The sequence below is a fragment of the Pan troglodytes genome, chromosome 4 (genome assembly GCF_028858775.2).
Source record: "Pan troglodytes isolate AG18354 chromosome 4, NHGRI_mPanTro3-v2.0_pri, whole genome shotgun sequence".
NCBI classification, from domain to species: domain Eukaryota; kingdom Metazoa; phylum Chordata; class Mammalia; order Primates; family Hominidae; genus Pan; species Pan troglodytes.
Window position 1 is genome coordinate 35967712 of NC_072402.2, and position 25239 is coordinate 35992950.

Here is a 25239-nt window from a genome sequence, read left to right on the forward strand (position 1 = left end):
GCCACACCTCCCATTCCCCCACAGTGACAATGCCTCTTTTCTTTCCCAGCCACGCCTCCCATTCCCCCAGGACTTAAAAAAAAAAAAAAGAGAGTGAGACAGGATCTTGCTATGTTGCCCATGCTGGACTTGAACTCCTGGGCTCAAGTGATCCTCCCCATTCAGCCTCCCAGGTAGCCAGGACCACAGGTGCACACCACCATGCCCAGCTCCTCAGTCTTCTCGATCTCCATGAAAAGTCAGGAGGTGAATGGGCATTGGAATGAATTCATACTAGTTGGTGAGAGATTGATGGCCACTCAGTCCTAGAGGTGTAAGATTCAAATGAGGCTCTTACTAACCTAATGGAACTGTAATAGGAATTTGTGTCATTGTGCTAAGGTTGAGTATAACAAGTATCCAAGAAGCCCAGGGAGTTACCTGGGGGAGAGCATACCACACCTGCTAGCTCATCCCCTCAGTCTGCAACTGGCTAGCTTCTCTCAAGTGCTTCCTGATTTTCACCTTTTTGTTTTTTTTGTTTTTGGAGACACGTCTTGCTCTGTCGCCCAGGCTGGAGTGCAGTGGCACAATCTCAGCTCACTGCAACCTCCGCCTCCCGGGTTCAAGAGATTCTTGTGCTTCAGCCGCCTGAGGAGCTGGGAGTATAGGCAGGAGCCACTGCACCTGGCCTAATTTTTGTATTTTTAGTAGAGATGGGGTTTTACCACGTTGGCCAGACTGGTCCCAAACTCCTGACCTCAAGCGATCCTCCCACCTAGGCCTCCCAAAGTGCTAGGATTACAGGTGTGAGCCATGGCACCCCGCCCATTTTCACTTTTCTTACTTCATTTCTTATGCAAGAAATTTTCTGAAAGCCTCAAGTTTTCTACATCATCTTCAAAAATATAAGGAGGGCCAACTAGGAATAGGACAAGGTAGAATAATCACTTGTGTGCTGATAAATATTTAACAACCAGTTCTCTGGAGCCCTGATTTGTAGTGTTTGCCAGTTTCTGTGTAAATACTCCCACCATGGCCAATTTCAAACTACCAACCGTTTAACAATATTCCTAAAACTTGAATAGTTGGCTCTTATGAGCTGGTAGGAGTTGGCTTCAGCACACTGCTGGTTCTACATGCGTCTTTGTTTCTTGTTTTGCATAAATAACAAGTTTTGTCTTCCCAAAAATGTAATAAGCTCCCTAAGGGATGGAATTATGTTCTAGATCTCCTGTGGGCCCATGGTTTCTAAAATAGTTATAGACACAAAAGATTTAACCAAGAGAGTCTGTTTCCTGTGGACATACTGCGTTCTTCGGCTTGCACAGCCGACAGCAGGGAGGCTGCCCCAGGGGTGGGCATGGTGTGGGTTGCTGCCTTCTTTCACCAGCCTCACTCTCATTGCCCAGGCTGGAGTACAGTGGTGCAATCTCTGCTCACTGCAGCCTCTGCCTCCCCAGCTCAAGTGATTCTCCCACCTCAACCTCCCAAATAGCTGGGACTACAGGCAAGTGGCACCACACCTGGCTAATTTTTGTATTTTTAGTAGAGATGGGTTTCGCCACGTTGGCCAGGCTGGTCTTGAACTCCTGGCCTCAAGTGATCTGCCTGCCTTGGCCTCCCAAAGTGCTTGGGACCACAGGCAAGTGCCACCACACCTGGCCCCATTGGAGTTTTTGATGTAGGAGATCAGATGTCCTGGATTACAAGGCGACACACATCTCCAGGCTGTACATGAGAGGAGGTTGTCCAGAAATCCTCCAGCTCTCATGCATGTACCATTGTATTTTCTCACTGTTAAAGTCATGATAAAACTGTGGTGTTTTTTCTTCATACATAATTTAATATATCTCTAGGAATTCTGGAATAAGAAAATATATAACTGCACAGCAATATTCTTTGAAACAAAATTTCTAGAGAACTTATAAAAATTTGCTTGGATCTTGACTTACAACTGAAATACAAGAAAGGCTAGTGTACAAATTAGGCAAGTTTCTGCCCTGTACATCCAGCTACTGGTACCACAACTAGAGGATATGTTGTGACTTTTTGAGTTGAGGAGGACTTTTATGATCATATACACTCTACTGTCCTTTCACTTAAGAGGCATTCATTCATTCATTCTTCGTTTATTAATTCAGTAAACATTTATTGGCTATCTACTACATTCCAGGTACTGTGGGGATATTGATTGTAATGACATGATCCTTTATTGTCAATATGCTTACATTCCACTAGGGGGAGCCAAATATATAAATAAGCTTAAGAATTACGTTGAAGGGGCCAGAATAGAAGTCTGTGGAAGGTGTGGGATGGGAGGACAGCATCAGAAAGAATTGGGCAAATCTGTCCCAGGACTAGGTCAGAAAAACGCCTCCCTAGGGAAGGTGCCACCCCGAACACGTGTTTCTGAGAACCCTTACCCGAAATAAGGAGGCTGCCGAGGTGAGCATGGAACGGTTAGGCGTTTTGTATGGAGCAAACTGGGGGGACCCCAGCTGAGACCTCTGGCCTGGGCCTTGTGATTCACGCATAGGCTCATCTTATCGGCCACCGGGTCTGAGACGAAACCACCACCCTGCAAGTTAACAGGGATCCCTCCGAGAACGGGCACCTCAAAGCCTGAGCCACGTGAGTGCAATGTCTGAGCAACACGGTTTTTAAAAATGATCTCTTCTCCTTTATTGCCATATTCACATAAAACGTTTTGATATATTTGGGTTGGTAAAAGCCACAGTGTATATAAAGAAAATTGAAGTTAAAATATATATGGTTTTAGTGTTCCGAAAAGCAGTTACGGATTGCTTCCTTGGTTTAATTATCGAAGCGGTCGAAATTCTGGGTTTGAAACTCTTGGAAGTCCTCAGGGATGGTGTCTGCAATAGGAATGGGCACAGGGAGGTTAGCGAGGCTCCTTCCACCCCGGACCCCTGCCCGCGGCGCAGGCGTCCTGTAGGGGGCGCTGTTAGCCCGCCCAGGAGGCCCTGCAGGCCCTCGCCGCCATTTTCTCCTGCAGGCTGCTTTGCAAACCGTTGGCTTAAAGCCCAGGAGTGCTCCTTCCCGGCCCTGCAGAAAATCAGCAGGCAGAATGGATTTTGCATCTGTGATTATGTTTTAACCACATGAAAATAAAGGCTTCCTGTAAATTAAATCTGACTGGATTTCTCACTGAACCCCAAACCCTAAACCATGCAGTTAAATTCTATGGGTCTTAATTTCCACATGGATAAAATAGGATAAATGCGATCTGCTTTTTACTTCTGGTACACAGGGACTATCAGGTTTTAATGACTATGTGGTATGAACGTTGGGCTTTTGCGGGGGAAGCGCGGTATAAAAATAAGGTGGCAGTGTTTGACTAATTCTAGTAACAATGTTGAACAGTAACGAGAATGCACATTACCATTGCAGCGATACTTGAGGTTGGACCAGATGATGTTTTCTTGAGAGAAGCAGAAAACGCCAAGTCGGCCTCCACGCATTGTGGTGTCTATGGTGACTCCAGAGTCAGCCACCAACTCAGAGCCTTCATAAAATCGTACCCTGCAGACAACACAGCCAGAGGGGCCTCCATGAAATCCAACCCGGGGTAAAGTGCCCACTGTGAGGCCCAGGGGCCCCACTTCTTATACGTACCTGCATCTTTACTCTGTTTGAGGCTCCATTTTTCGCTGACCTGGATTGTACTGTAGCTGTTTCCACTTACTTACTACACTGGAAGTCCTTGAGGGCAGGGACCGTGTGTGTCCGTGTGTGTGTGTGTGTGTGGAGGGGGGTGGGGGGTGTTTCTTCCCAACTTCTGTCTGTCACAGGGCCTAACATGATGTTGGTCACACTATCAAACTTGAGTTAAAAATCAAACCAAACCAAACCTGATGTCTTGAGTGAGAAAGTTTTGTGTCTTGTCATGTGAGTTGCCTTGTCTAGATACCATGCTTAAAAACTTCGGCTTTTCCTTTGGTCTGATTTATATCTTTTGGTGGAATCTCAGAGCAATGATTCTCCACAGGAGACAGCACTCCCTAAGTGGAGTTGGAGGAATCTGTGGGGACACTTTGGGTTGTCACAGTGGCACTGAGTGATGGCAGCCCGGGATGCTGGATGGCGAGCAATGCCCTGGAGAGAACAATCAAAACCTGTCCTGCATTCCGTACACTTCTGGAGTGTTCCTCAGACACCAGGGTAGGTAAAGAGCAACTATCAGGGCCTAGAACCTGACTCACTTTCACTTGTAAACAGCAAGTATATTTTGCACAAATTTTAATATAAACTATATTTTCCAGGGTAAATTGAGAAAATTTGTTTGAAAATTAACATTCTAAAATGTGTACCATTTGAGAAATTTACATCGCTGTCATCAACACCAGTGTAACATTTAAGTCACTGACACAACAGTCTGTTAGAATGTCACCTTTGTAGTGATTCTAGGCATGGGTGCAAGTGTCTGTTTCATTTTGTCTTCTGGTGTGGCTGTGCTCAAGTATTTAAATTATTTTGTTATAAATTATTCTTATTTCTCTATGATATTGTTAGGGCTCACATTGATTTTCTAGATTATACGTGTAGGTAGGTTGTAATTTCTATGATTCCATTTTGGGACGGAAAAGGGGGCATTTCAACATATTTATAATAAAAAAGGGGCATTGGGCTTAATAGGGCTGAGAACATGATCATCTTACTGTGAGACAAAAAGAGTACATTTGACATGATGTCACAAAGAGAAACAAAACATGAATTTGCCCTCATGATTTTCTTTTTTCCACAAGGCTGCTTTCCTGCCCCGATGAGGAGAATGCACTCAGTACTCCTTCCTAAATATACTACATAGGCTAGGATGGGTGTTGATCTGCAAGTTCAAATGAAGAAGAACACTATCTACATTTCAAAGACACAGCCCTAAGCCTCCTAACTCCTGAGAATACTTAAAAAACAACAACAAAAAAAGTCCTATAAAGAACAAGACAGACTACTTTGGCTTACATGATGATCAGTTCATGCCACATGTAGTAGATGTCAGGCTTTGTGCTAGGCACTGGGGAGATCAAGATAAAATAATAAGCTATGGCTGGGCACAGTGGCCCATGCCTGTAATCTCAGCACTTTGGGAGGCCGAGGCGGGTGGATCACGAGGTCAGGAGATCAAGACCAGCCTGGCCAGCATGGTGAAACCCCATCTCTACTAAAAATACAAAAATTAGCCTGGCGTGATGGCGCGTGCCTGTAATCCCAGCTACTCGGGAGGCTGAGGCAGAAGAATCACTTGAACCAGGAAGGCGGAGGTTGCAGTGAGCCGAGATCACGCCACAGTACTCCTGCCTGGCAACAGAGTGGGATTCCGTCTCCAAAAAAAAAAAAAAAAAAAAAAAAAAGATACAAGCGCTGCCCTCATGCAGTTTGTGATCCAGTAGGGAAGACAGACTGTAAGGGACATAGTGCAGTCAGGGTGAAATGTGCACTAGTAAGTGATTACACAGGGCCCAGAGGTGCCACAGGGGAGGGTGTGGAGAAGAGACCCTGCCACACCTCTTACCTCGTACCGAATGGCACGTCCACCCTCAGGCTTCTCTGCAGAGCATGGCAGAAGGGCACAGCCATCCAAATGCACCAACCCCACAACGCTGGGTCGTCCCCTCAACTCTGCTCCTTCTATCCCCATCTTGGTCCTACTGTCCTGTCCGGGTGGTCTGACCCTGAATACCTTCTCTCCCACCTCTTTTCTAGGTTCCCCATCCTGCGGTCACAAAAGTCCTGGCATGTCCTTGGGGACTATCCTAGGTCAGAATTGCTCAGGGAAGTGAAGGCTCTGGGATGCAGAACAGAGAATGCTTTGCTTCTAGAGCAAGGTAAGGAGATGGGGCCTCTACCTACCTGATATAGCCCACCTGGGGCCTGTGCTGTAGGAACCAGCGGTAGGACACCTTGTCCTTCCAGCCCACATTCCTGGAGTCCTTCCACAGCAGCCTGACCTGGTCACTGGTGTCCCCCGTGTGCCACAGGGAGTTCCGGAGATGCTCCCCTGGACCTGTCTTAGACTTCACAGCCTGGATGATGACACAAGCAAGGTTTTAGGACAGGACACAGGCACCACCCTTCCTGCTTCCTGGATCTGAAGTGATGATCCAGGTTATAGTCATGGTTATAATCCGGCTGCCTTGGATTCAGAACAAAGCATAAACACTTAAATGTCATTTCTATGGAGGTGACCCCAACCTTTTACTACTAAGCCTTGCCCAGTATTCCATTACACATTCCATGTTTGTTCCTGCTGCACATCCACTGCTCCCTACATTTGCCCAATGAGGGCTCCTATCAAACGTCTGGCTACTTAAGTCAGCCTTGTGTCCTAGCAGGAGTGACAGAAGTAGCCCATCAGCCCTCCTGTACAAAGTTGGACCTATCGATGAAATTTATTAGCCAGTTTCCAAAACAGTGTGCCTGAAGATGCACTCTAAACCTTCCCTCTCTCTGACCTCATGTAGGCTGGGATTCCCACCATTAGAGGTTAGAATGTAGCTGGCACACAGGAATGAAGGCAAGGGTCAACTGTAGTCTTCCCTGACTCTAATGTTAGCATAAATGCATCAATTTTTTTTAGATTAACTAAGTACCACATGGGAAAACACAATATCTGAAAAAAGATGAGAGGTCCAGAAGAAAGGGAGATGAATGACTTCAAACCGCCAATACCTTGAGCTGAATGCCAGGTTCTGCAACTGCTCGGAATGGGGTGGCTTGCCAATACGTCTGCTCTGTCTGCTTCCACATGACCACGTAGAAGCTGGAGCTATCTTGGTAGCCAAAGATAAAGCCTGCATAGTCATCATCTGTCTGGGTATTCACATGGAAGGTCCCTTCGAAGTCAACTCCATTAAAAGCTGTGTACCCTGTAGGGACCAGATAAGATTAGAACAATAGACAAACCACACTAGTAGCTGGAAGAATTCTATGAGTGGCAACTGAGGCCCTGGACATACCCACTGCCAGGCCAGGATCACTGTTCATGGTCTGTACAATCTCCATGCCCTGCAGAGAGAGTTGAGGGAGTTCAGAACAGTCTTGAAGGGGCCAAGTAATCTTAAGGAAGCTCAAAACCTCAGGCACCATATGAGTGAGTGGCCGGTGATGTCTGACGTCCATATAAAGATTTCATTATCTGAATAGTTGCTCTATTGTGTTATGTGCTCAAAGAAAGCATGTGCTTGTAAAGGTTAAAAAAAAGCTCAAAGCTGAATGAAATACGTTTGCTGAGACTGTCACTTAAGCTGATTGAACAGGCCCTTAACTGGGGAGCATACAACATATACTTCTAATCAATGTGACTTGCTCTGTGACTCTGGAAAATCTACTAAGCCTCTCTGTGCCTGCATTTCTTAGTTACACAATGAGGAGGATATGCAGAAGGCAGTCTGCTGCAGAGATCAGAAGTGTGGGTTCTAGGGTCAGACTGCCTGGGTCCCAATTCCAGTCAGCTACTTACCACAGTGCTACCATCATTAAAGCTGCTACAATCATGAAAGCTGTAGCAGACAATTTCATCCTCTGTAAAATGGGCATAATTGAAGTAGTCTGTCATAGGGCTGTTGAGGAATAAGAGCGATGTGAAGAATGCCTGGCTCATTGTCTGCACCCTCTAAACATGACCTACCACTATCAGAAGGGCCTCTGTTGAGAGGCAAGGCTGAGCCATTGCCGCCCATGTGACACTCACCTGGTTCAGGACCACCCAGTTGGGATCGATCTGGGCATCCCCTTCAGGATCCAGGACCACGGTCTGGTAAGCCCTGAAGTCGGTCAGGGTGACCTCTGCGTTCTCTGGGCAGACGTCAATCCGATCAATGACCTGGTCCTGGTCAAAGTCAGACTCACAGATGTCTCCCACTCCGTCGCCTGAGTGGGGTGGAGAAAGGACAGGAGCTCAATAGCGCTCACACCCACCGCCACTCCTTGGCAGGGAAAGGGGCTGCATGAGGAACAGAAGGGCTCAAGCTCCCACAACCAGGGCCATGATTTCCCATTCAGTGTTGGGAGAGGAGCCCTGGGGACATGTCTGAGCTGGTGCCAGGCCCCATTCTGGAGTCCTTGTACTGGGTGACCAGGCCAGTCCTCCCAGAGGATTTTGAAAGATCAATTTGAGCAGTTGCCCTCCACTCTGTCCTCAAGAAGTTCTTATTACCTACAGTTGGGTTCACCAACTGGTGGATCTTAAGCTTGACCTCACATAAGCAAATGTCTACAGCACCTTCTGGACTGTAATGTATAGACAACAGGGAAATTATTGTTACCAGAATATCTCTAAGACTAACTTCTGGTGGCCCCTAGACTGAATGTGGCCCCCACGTGTGTGTTGTTCAGCTAACGTGCTGGCATTTTTGCATGTGCACTGCTGTGGATGGGCATGCCCTCTCCAGGTCACTTCAGTCCCCAACACTCCCTGCTGTCTCATGTCTGGCTTGGTGCAGACCTTTTCTTATCTGCCTGGCACCTGCAGGCATCTGTGTTTGTGAACCCAGCATATACCACTCCTACTGTGCCATTCTCTCTATCCTGCTCCTTTTCTGGGACTCCCAGTGGAAGGTGGCAGGTGACAGGTAAGATGGTGGAGCAGCTCTCCAAGCCCTTTGGGGACTGAGCCACAGTGTGTGGCTGCTTCCCTGACCTGTGTGATGGCATCCTAGGGTTGTTCAGGAAGATGCAAAGCAGCTCAGTCCTGACTGAGTTGGAGACTGGCGTCTACCAGATATCTGCTGTCCACACAAGCTGCAGCTATGCAGAGAAGCTGGGTGTGGAGAAGCAGCTGATGGGAGCTGGGGATATTCTGAGTTGGTGCCTGGAGAGAGGCGTGCCCCCATGTGCCTGGCTGAAGGGAGCCCAGGGGTGCTGTGCAGCTCTGGGCTGAGCCTGCTTACTGTTGCTATCCTCCTGGGCTGGGTTGGGGACCAGCCGGCAGTTGTCTGGTCCAGGGGGCACCAGGTCTGGGATACCATCATTGTCATCATCATCATCACACTCGTCACCAATTCCATCCTTATCGGTGTCCAGCTGGGCACTGTTAATGACGGTGGGGCAGTTGTCTGTGCTGTCCTGGTGCCCATCTCCATCACTGCAGGAGAAAGGACAGGTGATGTGGCTCACAGTTCAGCAGGGAACAGGAAGGATCCATTTTTAGGAAGGAGAGTCTGTGCTTGAGGTTTTTTTTTAAACCAGGGTTGGCTTTTAAAATCAAACCCACTGGGGTCATTCCCTTAGATAAGGCTGCCCTATGGGCCTCAGAGACAATTTTCCCATCCCCAACCTCTTGAAACAAGTGAGTCATTTCCTACTCAAGAAGATAAGGGTCTATTTATTTCTATGATTTATGACCAGATGCTCCTATCAGTCCCTGGGAACTGCTAGATGATACTCAACTCAGAGGATGTGTGAGGGGAACAGTGACAGGCAGTGGAACCAGACAGCCTCAGTGTAAATCCTGGCTCAGCCACTGGCCAGCGTGTGACCTCAGGCATGACACCTGACCTCTCTATGGCTCAGTGTCCTCATCTGTAAAATGAGAATAGTACCTACCTCATAGAGTTGTTATGGAGATTAAATGATGAAAATCAGAATGTTGCATATTAAATTTCAATATATGAAAAAGTGCTGACTCTTAGGAAGCCCTACAATGTTTTCTGTTATATCACTCTTCACAATCCCTGGCTAGTGGATCCAATGAGGATTCAGACCTGAACGCCATGGGGAGAAGGGCAAAGTGAACAGGGCCACGCCTTCTCGAGGAGAGAGTGTAGGCCGGGCTCAGTGCTGGTCTACAGGACTTCTCAGAACTCTCCTTCTCTGTCCACCTGACTTTCCGGGCTGAGGGGCCACCTGAAGATGAGTCTGCCCTGCCTCCAAGAGGTGTCCTGGAGTCTGAGACCTCTCATGGTTACTCTGGAAAAGAATGAGCACTCCTTTAGACCTGGTCCACCTGCGGCCTGTCCTGCGCCAGGAGCTGCCCCTGCACCCTTTTGGAGAGGGAAGCCAGGGACCAAACCATGCTCTAGGGCCACACCTTCCACATGGTACAGGGGGACAGAAAGGGTCCAGCGAAAGTGAAGTCAGCCTTGACAAGCAGAAAATGATGTGGCTCAAACAGCAGAATCCCTGTGCATGCAGCAGGTCTGCTTTATAAAACACAAAACTGAGCTATTTCCATTAGCAGCCGTTCTATGTAGCCCTGAACATTTTAATGCAAAAACAAGCAGTTCCTACCCTCTTCTCCAAGGTTCAACTTTGTGGGAATTAAAACATAGCACAATGAGTCATTTGTTTTGGGCAAATATCTAGAGGCTGGTGGGACAGGATATTTTAGAAATTAATGTAGATAGTAGTCAGAGTGCAAGATGACCTGCACCAGGGAACATTCTTGACGCACATCATTTAGGGCAGTTGTCAGGATACAGTCCCACCTTCCCCTCAGAAGAGGAGAGGGACATCTGATGTCAGGCTCTGTTGCTGACGTGCCTTTCCTTGTACTGTGATACCAATAATAACATGGCCCCTGTTTTCTGCATGTCACCCTTGGGCCAGCACTGTGCCGGGAGCTTTACCTACATTATCTTGAATTTTCACCATAACCTGCACGATGCATTTATTTATCTCCTCTTTGCAGATGAAGAAGTTGAGATGCGAAGAGACTGGGAAATATGTTTAAGTTCACTTAGCTAGTACAGTCAGGCCTCTGTATCCGCGGTTCCGTATCCACAGATTCAACCAACTGAGGATTGAAAAGATTTGAAAAAGAACAATAAAAAATAACAACAAAAAAATACAAATAAGAAACCAATGCAGTATAATAACTATTTACCTAGCATTTACATTGTATTAGGTATTAAGTAATCTAGAGAGGATTTTTAAAGCATATAGGAGGACAGGTATAGGTTATATGCAGATATTACATCATTTTATATAAGGGACTTGAGTATTTGAGGATTTTGGTATCCTGGGGGCAGAGGGGTATCCTGGGACCAATACCCTGGGACACTGAGGGATGACTATATGTACTTTGCAGCAAGGACACAGAGGATAATGAAAGAGATGCACACTTTGGGAGGCTGAGGCAGGTGGATCACTTGAGGCCAGGAGTTCGAGACCAGCCTGGCCAACATGGTGAAACTCTGTCTCTACTAAAAATACAAAAATTAGCCAGCATGGTGGCACACACCTGTAATCCCAGGTACGTGGGAGTCTGAGGCATGAGAATTGCTTGAACCCAGGAGGTGGAGGTTGCAGTGAGCTGAGATCATGCCAGCCTGGGTGACAGAGCAAGACTCCATCTCAAAAAAAAAAAAAAAAAAAAAGAGAGCTGTGGCTTCATAGGAGCTGTCCTTGAGTAAGGTTTGGGTCAGGAACTGGTTTTCTGCAGGGCAACCTCTGATCCAGGTATCAGGAGAGAAATTACATCTTTTTTTGCTTTGTCTTTTAGAATCCTTTCCCTCTCATCCTTGTCCTGGCTGCCTTTGTAAGAATTCCCTATGGAGACAAAAGGGTTTAGAATCTTGGGTTGCAGGTGCCGCTAGGGCTGAGTGACACACGTCTGTTTTTGGTGATGTTCTTCCAGAATCTGATCAGTTGATCCAGCCTTGAGTCTTAATGTGGGACTCCATCGTGTTGAGCTAGGAGGGTTCACAAAACTCACTTCCACAGAACAATTCCACTTAAATAAGGAAAACTGAATTAAAAAAATTTCAAGGACCAGGAAATAATAGCAGTCCCTCAGCAAACTGACAGCCTTCTATTTTGAGATGATGGTGAAGTTTTTCTGAGCTGAAAGAATATAAAAATAAAAGAGCTAATGTCTATTGAGTGCTATGTATATAACAGAAACCATAATGAGCACTTTCCATGGATCAACTCAATCTTCACGATGGTCCTATGAGCTAGATCTATTGTCATCCTCATTTTACAGATGAGAAAATTGAGGCACAGAAGTATTAGGTAATTTGCCTAAGGTTAGCTGGCATGTAAGAGAAGGAGCTGAAATTTATATCTAGCTGTCTTATTCCAGAGCCCATCTGTGAAGCATGATGCTATATTACCTCTCCTGAAATAGATCTCACTTGCTGGAGTGCCTAGTAGCCTATTCTGACACCGTTATACCCTATACAGAACTTTCAGGGAGAATTTTCATGGTAATTCTGACCAGAGGCAGGGCTATTATCCCACCAGTAGCTCAGTCCACCCAGAAAGATCCCAAGGAATGGAGCAGCAGGAAGTTCTGAAATTTAAAACCCTCTCCGGGCTGGGCGCGGTGGCTCACGCCTGTAATCCCAGCACTTTGGGAGGCCGGGGCAGGCAGATCACAAGGTCAGGAGATCAAGACCATCCTGGCTAACATGGTGAAACCCCGTCTCTACTGAAAATACAAAAAAATTAGCCAGGCATGGTAGCGGGCGCCTGTAGTCCCAGCTACTTGGGAGGCTGAGGCAGAAGAATGGCATAAACCTGGGAGTCGGAGCTTGCAGTGAGCCGAGATCGCACCACTGTACTCCAGCCTGGGTGATAGAGCGAGACTCCGCCTCAAAAAAAACAAAAACAAAAACAAAAAAAACCCTCTCCGGATGTTTGCATCTGTCTCTCTGCAGTTGGGAGACATGCCATACCTGTCCTGATTGGTGTCACAGGAGTCCCCAACCAGATCATTATCCACATCAGACTGCAAAGAGAACAGCACATGTTATTTATTCCTGGGCCTGCACGTACCGAATGTTCCAGAGAAGGCAGACATCACCCATCATCATTGGATTTGGGGAATTATTTCTCTGGAACTGGGGTGGTGCAAAACTGCAAAAGGACAACACCATATTGGTGTAGGCACAATGCTGAATTTTCAAAAAAGCCTTCTAAAATATCAAGCTACATGGATGGGCTGCCCACACACCAGATGAGCTGATTGGAAAGGGGCGCTGGGGTAGCATGGTGGCAGGTGGAGGCATGGAACTCTGGCATGGGTCACAGGGAGCCAGCCATAGGCATGGGGAGAAGGCAGGTTGATTTTGCTTTGCTTCTGCAATTTGCAATTTGGCCAAAATCGTGAGTGAGTCACAGAGGGCAACCATGACTCCCCTCTCTCAGGGCTTTAAAAATAAATGACACATCATACCCAATTATCCAGACAGGGAGGAGGAGTGAGAAGGGAGATGCAACACATCCCTGGCTGAACTTAATCTGAAATGTCCATACATAGGCTGTGTAGGGGTTTAGGGACTAAAGGGACACAAGGCTCCCAATGGTTAATTTCCATGCTCCGTTTTCCTTTCTGCAGGAAAAATACTTGTATTGAGCATCATGAAGTTCATGTTACTAACCTCACAGGCAATCGACAGCCTGGGAGATAGTCCCTAGGGCTTCAGATCTTGTGTGGTGTTCATCCCACCATCTTCAGGCCCACAGTGTGTCATTTTCCCACCTCTGCTTTGTTAGGTAAGTGGCAACAGCTAAGAGGCTCTGCTGTTTTTCTAGACACCCGTCTTAAATGAGTCTTTGCATAGAGGAATTCAGCCTGGAGTTTGAATTCCCCAGTATCCTACTAACCTGGTTAGGGTTGCTGACATCAGGACAACTGTCACAGGCATCCCCCACACCATCACCATCCTTGTCCCGTTGGTCACGATTGGGAAATTTTGGGCAGTTGTCCAGAATGTTTTTTATTCCTGTGAGAAAGAAATGCTTCCTTGAGTCAGGGGAATGTCACTGACTTCTAGGTGCTGGAGAGATCAGGCGCATGGTGAGTCGCTTCTGCCTGGGCCAGTGTCACACAGAGACTACCCTTTTCTGCAGTTATCCAGAGGTAGCTTCAAAGGATGGATTCTGGGAGACTTAAAAATGAACAGATCTCAGAGGTATTTATCGACTGAATTCTAATTTGTCCAAGATGTCAAGGGCTATGATAGCAACCATGAGGAGGGGATCATGATGGCTGTATGGGCCGACCCTGGAGAGGGAGGATCTTGTGGGTATCTGAGCTATGACTGAGACCCTAGGGCTCTAGGCAGTGTTGTGCTGGAGCTGGGTCCATTGTGTCCCTCTCTTTTCAGTTTTGTGTTTGATGATGTCACATTGGTAGCTTGAAATCAGCAATGAGGACAATACGGAGTTACATCATGGAAACTGGAAAATGCTACCAACTAGGGCTTTCTGTGATTTGCTTACCAGATATACCACTGGAAATGGGTCATCAGTTAGGCTTGCAGAAGGTGAGGTCATGTTTTAGGGGGGTGTTCATGTTCTGGAGTGGTGTGTGTGTGTGTGTGTGTATGTGTGTGTTGGGGCAGGTGGTATTTCAAAAAGGTTTTTCCTTCAAGGGCCCACAATGGGATGTGTAGCCTGTGATGCGTAGTCTGTGACCCTGCTCAATGCCTTCTCATTCACTTCTCCACTTCTGGGTCTTTCACATGTAGAAAGGATAGTGGAGAGTGAGGACAGGTAGAAATGGGAAGGGAGATGCCCCATAAAGACACACTCTGTCAAGACACTGCTTGAAGGGGTCATACAAAGTTTCTGGCAATGATACAGAGTCCTGGAAACATCCAGAGCCATTAGGTAGTGGAGTGGGCTGTGGGGTCTCCTTCCATAGACACAAGTCCACCTTGGGTCTTCCAGATGCAGGCCACAATGAGCCACCCACAGCTGGAAGGCTCTGAATCAGTCATTCTATTCCTACTCTCTCAGAGAACAATGGAACAAGGTCAACTGAATTCCAAATAAAAGACAAAAGCAAGACAAATCTACCATCTCCATCCATGTCATCATCACAGGCATCTCCTCTTCCATCCCCATCCGTGTCTTTCTGGTCGTTATTTAAGACACTCAGGCAGTTATCACAGGCATCCCCAAAGATATCTTTATCGCTGTTCCTTTGGTCCACATTGTGAATCAGGACACAGTTATCCTAAAAGATGAAAGTATAGAACATCACTCAGACTTTTACTAAATCCACTTCCCCCATTGTTGTGAAGCGTCAGCACTCTGGTGGCCCAAGTTTGTCAGTTTTATATTTCAAACATCTGTGAACCTTATAGGGTAAAAAGCTGCAGTGCTGTGGAATGCAGGCATGGAAACTAACATTTGGGATGATTCATATACATAGTTGACATCACAGGCTTTCTCCCATCATCCCTGGTACATGGCAATTCACAGGCCCTCCCAGCAAAGCAGGTACCTGCTCATTCAGGATCCCATCTCCGTCAGCATCCTCGTCACAAGCGTCGCCAATGCCATCTCTGTCTGCATCTTCTTGGCCAGAATTTGGCACATATTTGCAGTTGTCCTTAGGGGGAAAATGCAGTTCCGAGTGACATCCTACATTTGTGTTAAGCCAGTAACTGTTTCTGACCTCAAGACACTGTGGCTTTATTGTTGGTGGCTGTTTCACTTCATCTGATATGCAGCTACTTTACAAGTACAATTTTAAATTAGATCCACAGAACCTCTCCCCATAGAAGATGTGACTTTGGAAAGCCACAGTGCATGTGTGCCTACTGCCACCCCACACCCCTTACCTTTTTACAGTTCCTGGCAGAGCATGGCAGTTCTTCGTCGGGGTAACTGTCGATGTCCACATCCTTTCCACAGATATAGCCATCTCCAGCCCAACCAACTCCACACTGTAAAGGGAAAGCCCATCAGAGGCCTGGGAAGCTGAGCCTGGCAGGGAGCTGGTGGCTGACAAGGGCCTCTCTGCTCCTTTGCTCAATCCAGGGGGAGGGCCCAGAGTCACTCAGCCTTGTTGGGTGGGGCTTAGAAACTATTTAATTGCACTTGAAGAGTGTAATGGTTCACTATTCAAAAGATGTAAAGGGAGACTCAGAGAGAAAACTCTCCCTCCCACTCCCACTTCCAGGAACAGGCAGAGCAGCAGAAGGGAGATGGGAGGAGGGGACCCAGAAGGTCACAGGGAACTGGAAACGCAGAGGGAGAGAAAGCTGACCTGGGACGGGAGGTAAAGGAAGGAGGAGGGAGAGAGTCTGAGGAGCAGAGTCTGGGCCAAGGGAAATCAGACTTATGTGAGCACAGGTTAAATTTCCTGGCCTCACCACCCAAAATAAGGAGCTTTCAGACCAGTGACTTCCTCAGCCGCAGCCTGCCTATTCTCAATCATCTGTGCTCTCCCTCTGCAACCAGGATTTAGGAGGCAGAACTCCAGAGAGACCCTCCCGGGCTCCTGGTTCCTGCTCACTTGCCCCAGCAGGGCATTTGGAAGGCCTGGAAGGCTGATCCACGAGGTTGATCCTTGACTCACTTTAATGAGGAAAAAATGTCCTCTAGGAACAAATACATTTTTAATGAGCCATTTTCTGGCAGATTCAATTATTTTAGTAGTCACACCAAGTTTATTAATCCTTTACCATCTGTCGTTGTGCCTTATTACAAATTCAAAAACATATTAAGAGCCCCATCACCCACCATCCCAGGGGAGTTGTCAATTTGTTCACAGAAAATGGGGATTTCAACAGAGATATACACTTGTTTCTCAATGACTGCTTTTTGGTAATAAACAAGCCCAACCATGAGGAATTCAGGAAATTGCTGGGGTTATTCCCCCTCTGATACACCACATTCTTCCATCTGACCTTGTTACAGAATATCTGTATTGCCAAGGAGGGCTGACTTTATTATATTTATTTATTAACTCATTTTTGACTCTTATTTTTCCTATTTGAAAAGTGGTAGGCTCATTGTGGAAAATTGTGTATGCATAAAGATAAAGAAGCATAACTTTGAGATAAAGATGGAAAAGGGCTCCGAGAATCCATCTTGCTACTCAGGGGCGATCACTGTGAACCAGTGACCCCAGAGTCTGACGGGCCACCTGCCGAGGGCCTGGCACCCCAGGAAGTGCAGAGGAGGGGGGCAGCTGAAGTCTGCTGATTTTTCAGTGCCTAGGATCCCCAGGACTTTGGATCCTTGGATTTGGGAATGGATGGCAGGCTGAGGACTCCGGATCCTTGGATTTGGGAATGGATGGCAGGCTGAGGACTCCGGATCCTTGGATTTGGGAATGGATGGCAGGCTGAGGACTCTGGATCCTTGGATTTGGGAATGGATGGCAGGAGCATGCCCTCTCCTTCACATAGAGCCCACTACAAGCTCAGCATGAGACCCATGTCAGGCCCTGCTGTGACTGCTCTACTCTCTTCCCAGCCTCCCCTCCCCAGACGAGCTCCATGGCTGGAGAATGCACAGGAGGCGTGACCATTCATGGGGCTGTCCCTGATTGGAGTGGAGGTAGACATACAGCATGGCGCCGTCTGGCCCTGCCAGTCACCTGCCGAAGACGGGAGGTTTCTCCCGGAGGGACTATGACAGTCCCCACCTCTACACGATGGCCCACCCCCCACAGGAGCATCAAGGCAGACAGACTCTGGAAGTTGTAAGGATGAGGACAGTTAGAGACGACAGCAGGTATGTTGTCATTATACAGGCAGGTAGATGGGGCAGAAGAAGGAAAGGGGAGAAGAATGTTCCTTCACCTCCCTGCTGCTGGCTTCTGGGCCTTTCCATAGAAGGTGCTTGGGAGCTGGGGCTTCACCGGAGGCTCTGGCATCCAGGTACCCAAGTGGACAGGGTTGCCCCCCGGCCAAGAGGGAGAGAAAAGGCAGCTGATGGTTAGATGGATGTCAGGCTGCTCCCCACAAACTTGGTGGACCCTGTTCCTATTACACTCCATGCTCATTTAATTGCAATGCTTTCATTTTGGAGTACTTTTACCCTGAAGCACATAGAAACTGGAGAGAGGTGGTGTTAAAAATGGAAGAGGAAAAATGATAGAGGAAATCAAAAAACAACTTACCACACATGTCACATCCCCCTGCCTCTCTTCAATGCACTGGGCATTCACACTGCAAGGGTTCAGCTCTGGGTTTCTGCAGTTTCTTTCCGCTTTGCATCCCCTTATCTGATCACCAGTATACCCCGGCTTACAAGGCCCACAGCGGTAAGATCCCTGCAAGGAACAAAGATCAGGTGATGAGCTGAAAGCTGTGGGCAAAGGTACAGTTTGAGCAAAGGTACAGTTATTGTGTATATTTTCACAGGTACTCATTGCTGGCAGGAATCAGGCATCAGACCCATGCCTTCTTCTCTGCTTACATGTAAGATCATGTGAATGTTGATGAAAACACCATCAGACTGGAGGCTGCGTCCGGCCACTCAGACAAAGAAGGAATAGAAGTGAAGGAAGAAGGCTGGACTGTGAACCAATGACACTGAGTTGCCCGCGCCACCGTGGAGGGCATAGGGGACAGGCCAAAAGTTCCAGTGAAGTCCTGGGAGGTGGTGTGAGAAGTTTACTCTGGGGACAGGGAGATGATCTGCTTAAAAAGCAAGTTAATTTTTCTTATTGCTGTTCCTTTGGCTCTTTTACAATGGAATGGGTGCACAGAGAAATGCTGGTGGCCTGCATTGAGAATTTCTGATGAGGTAGGCTGAGAAACTGACAAATGAGCTGTCAGCTCTGCTGCAATGACACTTCAGGGGCCAGGTTTCTTTAGCTTTTATATATATAATATATATTATCACACTGCACACTATATATGTAATAAATATTATACAATATGTTTAAAAAATGAAAATTAAAATTTTCATCTTTATTGAGGTATAATTGACAAAACTGAATATATTTAAAGTGTGCAGTGTGATGATGTGATATACGTATACATTGTGAAATGATTACCACAGTCAGTTAAGTAACACATCCATCAACTGACATAGTTACCTTCCTTTTTTTCTTTTTCAGTGAGAACACTTAAGATCTGCTCTCTTAGCAGATTTCATATATATAATATAGTATTATTAACTACAGTCACCATGCTGTACATTAGATCTTTTTCATCTTATGCAGTTTTATTGGCATAAAATTTACAGGTCGTAAAAGACATCCATTTGAAGTATATATAGTTTAATGATTTAAGTCACTCACAACCTCTTAGTTGCCAAATCCAATGCATGCTTTCCAATGACTTGTCTCGATCTTTCAGCCTCCCTGGCTGTGCTCGCTCCTTTTTCTGGCTTCTGCTCTTTTTCCTTGGCCTAGTCCTTCGTTTTTGGGGTTTCCTGGAGTTCTATTTACTGTCTACTTTCCTTCTCTCTAGGTGGCTCAGTTATTACCTTTACACCAAGATCTCGCAAATCTATTTGCAGACTACTTTGTCCTGGTAAAAGCTGAGAAGCAATAAATCCCCATCTATTCCTAAGCAATATAGCATTGCGGAGAAGAACTCAGGCTCTGTAGCCAACCTGGAAGATGTGTGACCTTAGTCTAAATACGTAACATTTCTTTTTTTTCTTTTTGGAGACAGGGTCTCCCTCTGTCACCCAGGTTAGAGTGCAGTGGCGATCACAGCTCACTGTAGCCTCAAACTACTCTTGTACCCAAATGATCCTTCAGCCTCAGCCTCCTGAGGAGCTGGGACTATAGGCATGCTCCACCATGCCTGGACTTAATGATGTAATATTTCTGTCCCTCAGTTTCTTCAATTGTAAAATGGGGATAATAATAATCCCTGTTTATGAGGTTGTTGTGAGGATTAAAATAAGTGACTTGATAAATGTAAAGTGTTTTTACTTACAAGGAAACAAGGAACCTAGAGGCTGGATAACTTTCAAATAGTCATACACGTAATCAGTAGTTCTTGATAGTCAACTCTGGTACATCTCTCATCTTGGACACAGTTTGATAGGAACTTTCAGAAATAAAACCCATATCTGAATACTTAAGTTATAGGCATCCCTAAGTGCTAAGCACTTTAATTTAATACAATGAAAAGTTTTGGAAAGTTTTTTTTTTTTTTTTTTTTTTTTGAGAGGGAGTCTTGCTCTGTCGCCCAGGCTGGAGTGCAGTGGTGCGATCTCGGCTCACTGCAAGCTCCGCCTGCCGGGTTCATGTCATTCTCCTGCCTCAGCCTCCAGAGTAGCTGGGACTACAGGCACCCGCCACCAGGCCCGGCTAATTTTTTTTTGTATTTTTAGTAGAGACGGGGTTTCACCATGTTAGCCAGGATGGTCTCGATCTCCTGACCCCATGATTGAAAAGTTTTATGAAAATAAATAATGCCATTTGGGGATTGTGTAGTCACCAGTAAAATACTGAACTATTAATATAAACTACCAAGCTCTTCACAATTTTAAAATACAGGAGTAATAATTTACTCAATAAATAGTTATCTAATAGCCTAATATTGCAACTTTGATAGAAAATAAAGAACTTGGCACTTATAAAATTATTCTTACATAAAAATTACTTATAAAATTACTCATATTAAACACTTTTTCAGCACAAACTTTTGCCTTTATTCTGCCAATCAAATATATTATGCCCACATGTTCTAGGTGTGTTTGGAAGCTATGATCTATAAACATACACTTGTTTTAATAACCGGTTCTGCTTTGATAACAACAGCTGTGAGAAATACTTACCAAAGTATTAACGCAGATCGAGTTGGGAACGCACGCTCCATTTCGACACTCATCAATGTCAGTGCAGACCTAGTGCAGAAAAGTTCAAAGCAAGTTTAGCGAGACATGCTGCTTAAATAGAAATGCAAATAAATCTCCTTTGTTTTGCTATCTTTGTGTGAAGTGAAGATGCGGAATTTCGGGTAGAATGGTAATCTGAGGGTTATTTGTGCCATCTCCCTTGCATTTGTACCAGTTTGTACTTAATCTAATTGCAAATGAGAATTGCTTTCATGGTATTGAAAGTTATTCAGAAAAGACAACTTGTATAATTCATCTGTTCCACCACTTTTTTAGGTTAGGAAAGTTTTATTTTTTTTTTAATCTTGCTTGGGACTCAATGTAGTTCTCCTAAATGAGGATTCTTAGCTTTTTTCAATTCTGGAACATTCTCAGCTTCCCCCGACTGCTTTCTAGCCTTTCTTTGGAACTACAATTGGATGAATATCGAACTTTCTTGTTAATATCTTCTTTTGACTCCTAACCTCTTGTTTATATGCTCCATGTCGTTATTTCTCTGTGCTGCATTCTAGATGATTTCTTTAGATTCACCTCTTAGCCTATGAATTCCCTGCTAAGCTGTGTCTAATCTGTTTTGCCCATCTATTGAGTTAAGTTCAACGATTTTCCATTGATAAAAGTTTTATTTGTCTGTTTTACAAACTTATCTGTTTTTCTCACATTGCCCTATATTTTTTTGTTGTTGTTGTTGAGACAGGGTCTTGCTCTGTCGCTCAGGCTGGAGTGCAGTGGCACAATCACAGCTCACGGCAGCCTCGACCTCCCAGACTCAGGTGACCCTCCCACCTCAACCTCCCAAGATTGCTGGGACCACAGGCATGCACCATCACACCCGGCTAATTTTTTTGTAGGGATGGGATTTTGCCATGTTGCCCAGTTGGGGCATTGCCCTATTCTTTAAGTATGGTATTTATTTCTTTACCTTTTTATATTTACTTTGAATTTATCATGTTTCCTCATGGGAGTTTCTTTATATAAACTGCCATTTTTGTTTATAAGCATATCTTCAGTAGCCCAAATTTTGCCTGTGGGCATTCCATTGGCCCTGAATTTTGGCGTGTCTTTACAGAGTGGTGTGCCTTTGACTTGAGTCAGAGCCCTGGGGATTTCACTTCTTCATGGCTGGTTATTATTTTAATTTTTTGGCTTGTGTTTCTGCATTATATGTATAACAGATTTGGAACTCATAACTGTATGTGGTACAAGTGTGGTGCTTTGATTTGCTGTAGGCAATTTTCATTTTTGTCAACCATGTCTTAAAGCTGAAGTCAAGCTTCTTTGTTGTTTCTTAGGGCTACTAAAGGTTTCCTGTCTCCTTGTAATGGATAAGGTGGTTCTCTGAGGGTCCTGGACTTATGCAGGGGTGTTAGGCCTTTCCAAAGTTCCCAGACTACATTGCTGCATCCACTCCACACAGGTGGTAAAAGCCAGGTCCCTGTTACTAAGACCTGGACCCAACTCCCACCTCCCAGGATCTGCTGTGGCATCAGCTCTAGTCACAGTTCTGGCTTTGAGTTTTCTCTTTGTTTCTGGACACTGTGCCATTTCCTTTTATTTTCTTTGACTTTGGAATGCCGTAACATTTGCTGTTAAATTTAGCAAGGTGGCTCCCTTCCACTTCAGTTCTGTCTGCCTTGTTACTGGAAATCTATTGAGAAGTGCTCCTTACTACCTTACACCAAGTACCTTATGTTTCCTTGGTTTGTTCTTAGAGATTTTGTCTTTAGAGGACTCTTAACAGCTTCTTATCATTCCTATATGTCTAGCTGGCCTCCCTTTTCTAGTCTAAAAAATCATGCCCTCCAAGGACTTCATGATTAAAACACCTAAAGCAATGGCAACAAAAGCCAAAATTGACAAATGGAATCTAATTAAACTAAAGAGCTTCTGCACAGCAAAAGAAACTACCATCAGAGTGAACAGGCAACCTACAGAATGGGAGAACATTTTTACAATCTATCCATCTGACAAAGGGCTAATATCCAGAATCTACAAAGAACTTAAACAAATTTATAGGAAAAAAATCAAACAACCCCATCAAAAAGTGGGCAAAGGATATGAACAGACACTTCTCAAAAGAAGACAGTTATGCAGCCAACAGACACATGAAAAAATGCTCAACATCACTGGTCATCAGAGAAATGCAAATCAAAACCACAATGAGATGCCTTCTCACACCAGTTAGAATGGCGATCATTAAAAAGTCAGGAAACAATAGGTGCTGAAGAGAATATGGAGAAATAGGAACACTTTTACACTGTTGGTGGGACTGTAAACTAGTTCAGCCATCGTGGAAGACAGTGTGGCGATTCCTCAAGGATCTAGAACTAGAAATACGATTTAACCCAGCCATCCCATTACTGGGCATATACCCAAAGGATTATAAATCATGCTGCTATAAAGACACATGCACACGTATGTTTATTGTGGCACTATTCACAATAGCAAAGACTTGGAACCAACCCAAATGTCCATCAATAATAGACTGGATTAAGAAAATGTGGCACATATACACCATGGAATATTATGCAGCCATAAAAAAGGATGAGTTCATGTCCTTTGTAGGGACATGGATGAAGCTAGAAACCATCATTCTGAGCAAACTATCGCAAGGATAGAAAACCAAACACCGCATGTTCTCACTCTTAGTTGGGAATTGAACAATGAGAACACTTGGACACAGGGTGGGGAATGTCACATACCAGGGCCTGTCATGGGGTAGGGGGAGGGGGGAAGGATAGCATTAGGAGATATACCTAATGTAAATGACAAGTTACCAGGTGCAGCACACCAGTATGGCACATGTATACATATGTAACAAACCTGCACGTTGTGCGTATGTACCCTAGAACTTAAAGTATAACAATAACTAAAAAAAATCATGCCCTCTAGAACCCTTTGATAGGCAGCTAGGAAATAATAAACCCCTGCCCTTCTTCAAAGCTAATAATTTCCCTAAGGTAGTAAAATATATTTATAGAACAACCATTTTTAAGGCCTAAAAACATCAAAAAGAATTTCACAGTCAGTCAGTTAAATAATGACCAGAATATAGTAGAGCATTTGGAAATAAATGGAGACTGTCAAGAAGTACTCAAGTGCTTTATGGCAATTTATAGCTTACATAAGAAAAAGGGGAGGTTGCCTTGGGGGATTATTTCTACTCTTAAAATCCCCTCATCTCTGAAACAGCTTCGATTGGCAACAATGACTCTACAAAAGTGACCTAATTTTTCAAAGCTTTTGTCTCCCTGGTTCTCAACTTATTCTGCAGGACAAAATGTTCAACAGCTATCAACAAAATAAGACTGAAATTACGCCAATAGCCATATTACCCCATTTACTGTTTTTCTAGTGATACTCTATTATCCCTTCTTAAAAGCTTCCTCCCTTCTAGATTTTATAAATGTAAACACTCAGAAATGGTTGAAAAACTTCCTAATTTGCTCGTTTTGCACCATGACATTCCACATGGCCTTGGCTGCTCATGGAGGTAAAGGTTTATACCAAAGAGGTGGGAACCAACCACAGTTGTTTTGTTAAGATGAGAAATGAATAGAAACCATGACTTCAGCCTACCTGCTTGTTTGACTTGGCAAAACTGATCCCAACACCCTGCACCATGGGCCCTGTGAAGCCCACTGGGCAGGCGTCACATCTGAAGCCAGGAGACAAATTTATGCAGCGCACGCCCGGGTAGCAGGGATGGTATTTGCACTGGAGACAAAAAAGTTCAAAGTCTTTAGCCACACCGAGAAAACACTCTCAAACTTTTCTTCATCTATTTGCACATACTTGTTTAGTCATTTAACTATCTTTTGGTGGAAAAAATAATAAAAGAAAATAAAGGCTTCCAACTCCAGTTACCCACTGAATCCCTGACCACACAATCTGAGGTTGCTTTTTAGTAGGCTTTGCTGTGCTGTAGAATAATGGCACATGCATGTTGAAAGGGTCCTTGATATTAACCAGCCTACCTCTCAATGTAATAAGCTCCCTGATATTCTGACATGGAATTTGCAAATCTCTGTGAAAGGACTATGTCCCTGGACCACTTAGCTGGCTGTTAGATGCCTCCAAAAGCATCAGCAAACCAACTACTCAATCAGAAAGACCTCCAGAAGGCAAAGCCAGGGCCGGTGCCTCTTCATTACCACGTTATCCCTCAGGGCCTGTGCCTGCCTCCATGTCCTGTCAAGTCCATGCTATTCCAAGGCTCTAGGAATCTTGGAGATTGTTTTTTTTTTTTTTTTTTTTTTTAAACCACTTCAACTAATGTAAAAAACATGACCACTTCCTGCCCTTTCAGAAAGAGGAAAATTCCACCTCACAGATAAAAACCAGATGCAGTTCAGTGAAATGTATGCAGTTGTTTCTCCAATTGAGGGATTACTAGAGACCATCTTAATTGCTTACTACTAGAAGGTAATCAGCTGAGTGTTACTAACATTACCACGGGCCTGCAGGAGCCCCAGGGAGTCAGTGTGCCTAAGTTCTGTACCTGCGTCTCTCCCCTGCGCTTCTCCTTTCAGCCTTCCTTGGGCTGGGTGGGAGGAGAAAGGCACATTGAAGGCACGTTTTGGTGGCAGCCTTGCTACCTGCTATGAACACTGCTTTGCAACTGGACTGGTGATTGCCTAACCATGTTTTTTTTTGTTTGTTTTTTTGAGACAGGGTTGTACCCAGGCTAGAGTGCAGTGGTGCCATCATGGCTCACTGCAGCCTCAACCTCCTGCCTCAGGCAATCCT

At 45.2% G+C, this 25239-nt stretch overlaps 1 protein-coding gene across 1 annotated transcript in view; it reads right to left on the minus strand.

Moving 5' to 3' along the window:
* Positions 1-2639: 2639 nt before the first annotated feature.
* THBS4 (thrombospondin 4) overlaps positions 2640-25239 on the minus strand; it is a 47974-nt gene continuing 25374 nt past the window's right edge. Inside the window, exons 8-22 of the mRNA XM_016953084.4 lie at positions 24070-24207; positions 20431-20499; positions 17807-17959; positions 15516-15620; positions 15176-15283; positions 14746-14905; positions 13549-13667; positions 12618-12670; positions 8889-9082; positions 7691-7869; positions 6957-7005; positions 6670-6866; positions 5851-6023; positions 3386-3525; positions 2640-2858 (exon numbers count right to left, since the gene is read on the minus strand). Coding sequence (XP_016808573.2) covers positions 2797-2858; positions 3386-3525; positions 5851-6023; positions 6670-6866; positions 6957-7005; positions 7691-7869; positions 8889-9082; positions 12618-12670; positions 13549-13667; positions 14746-14905; positions 15176-15283; positions 15516-15620; positions 17807-17959; positions 20431-20499; positions 24070-24207 — 1899 coding nt within the window. The 3' untranslated portion in view covers positions 2640-2796. The remainder of the gene's footprint in view (positions 2859-3385; positions 3526-5850; positions 6024-6669; positions 6867-6956; positions 7006-7690; positions 7870-8888; positions 9083-12617; positions 12671-13548; positions 13668-14745; positions 14906-15175; positions 15284-15515; positions 15621-17806; positions 17960-20430; positions 20500-24069; positions 24208-25239) is intronic.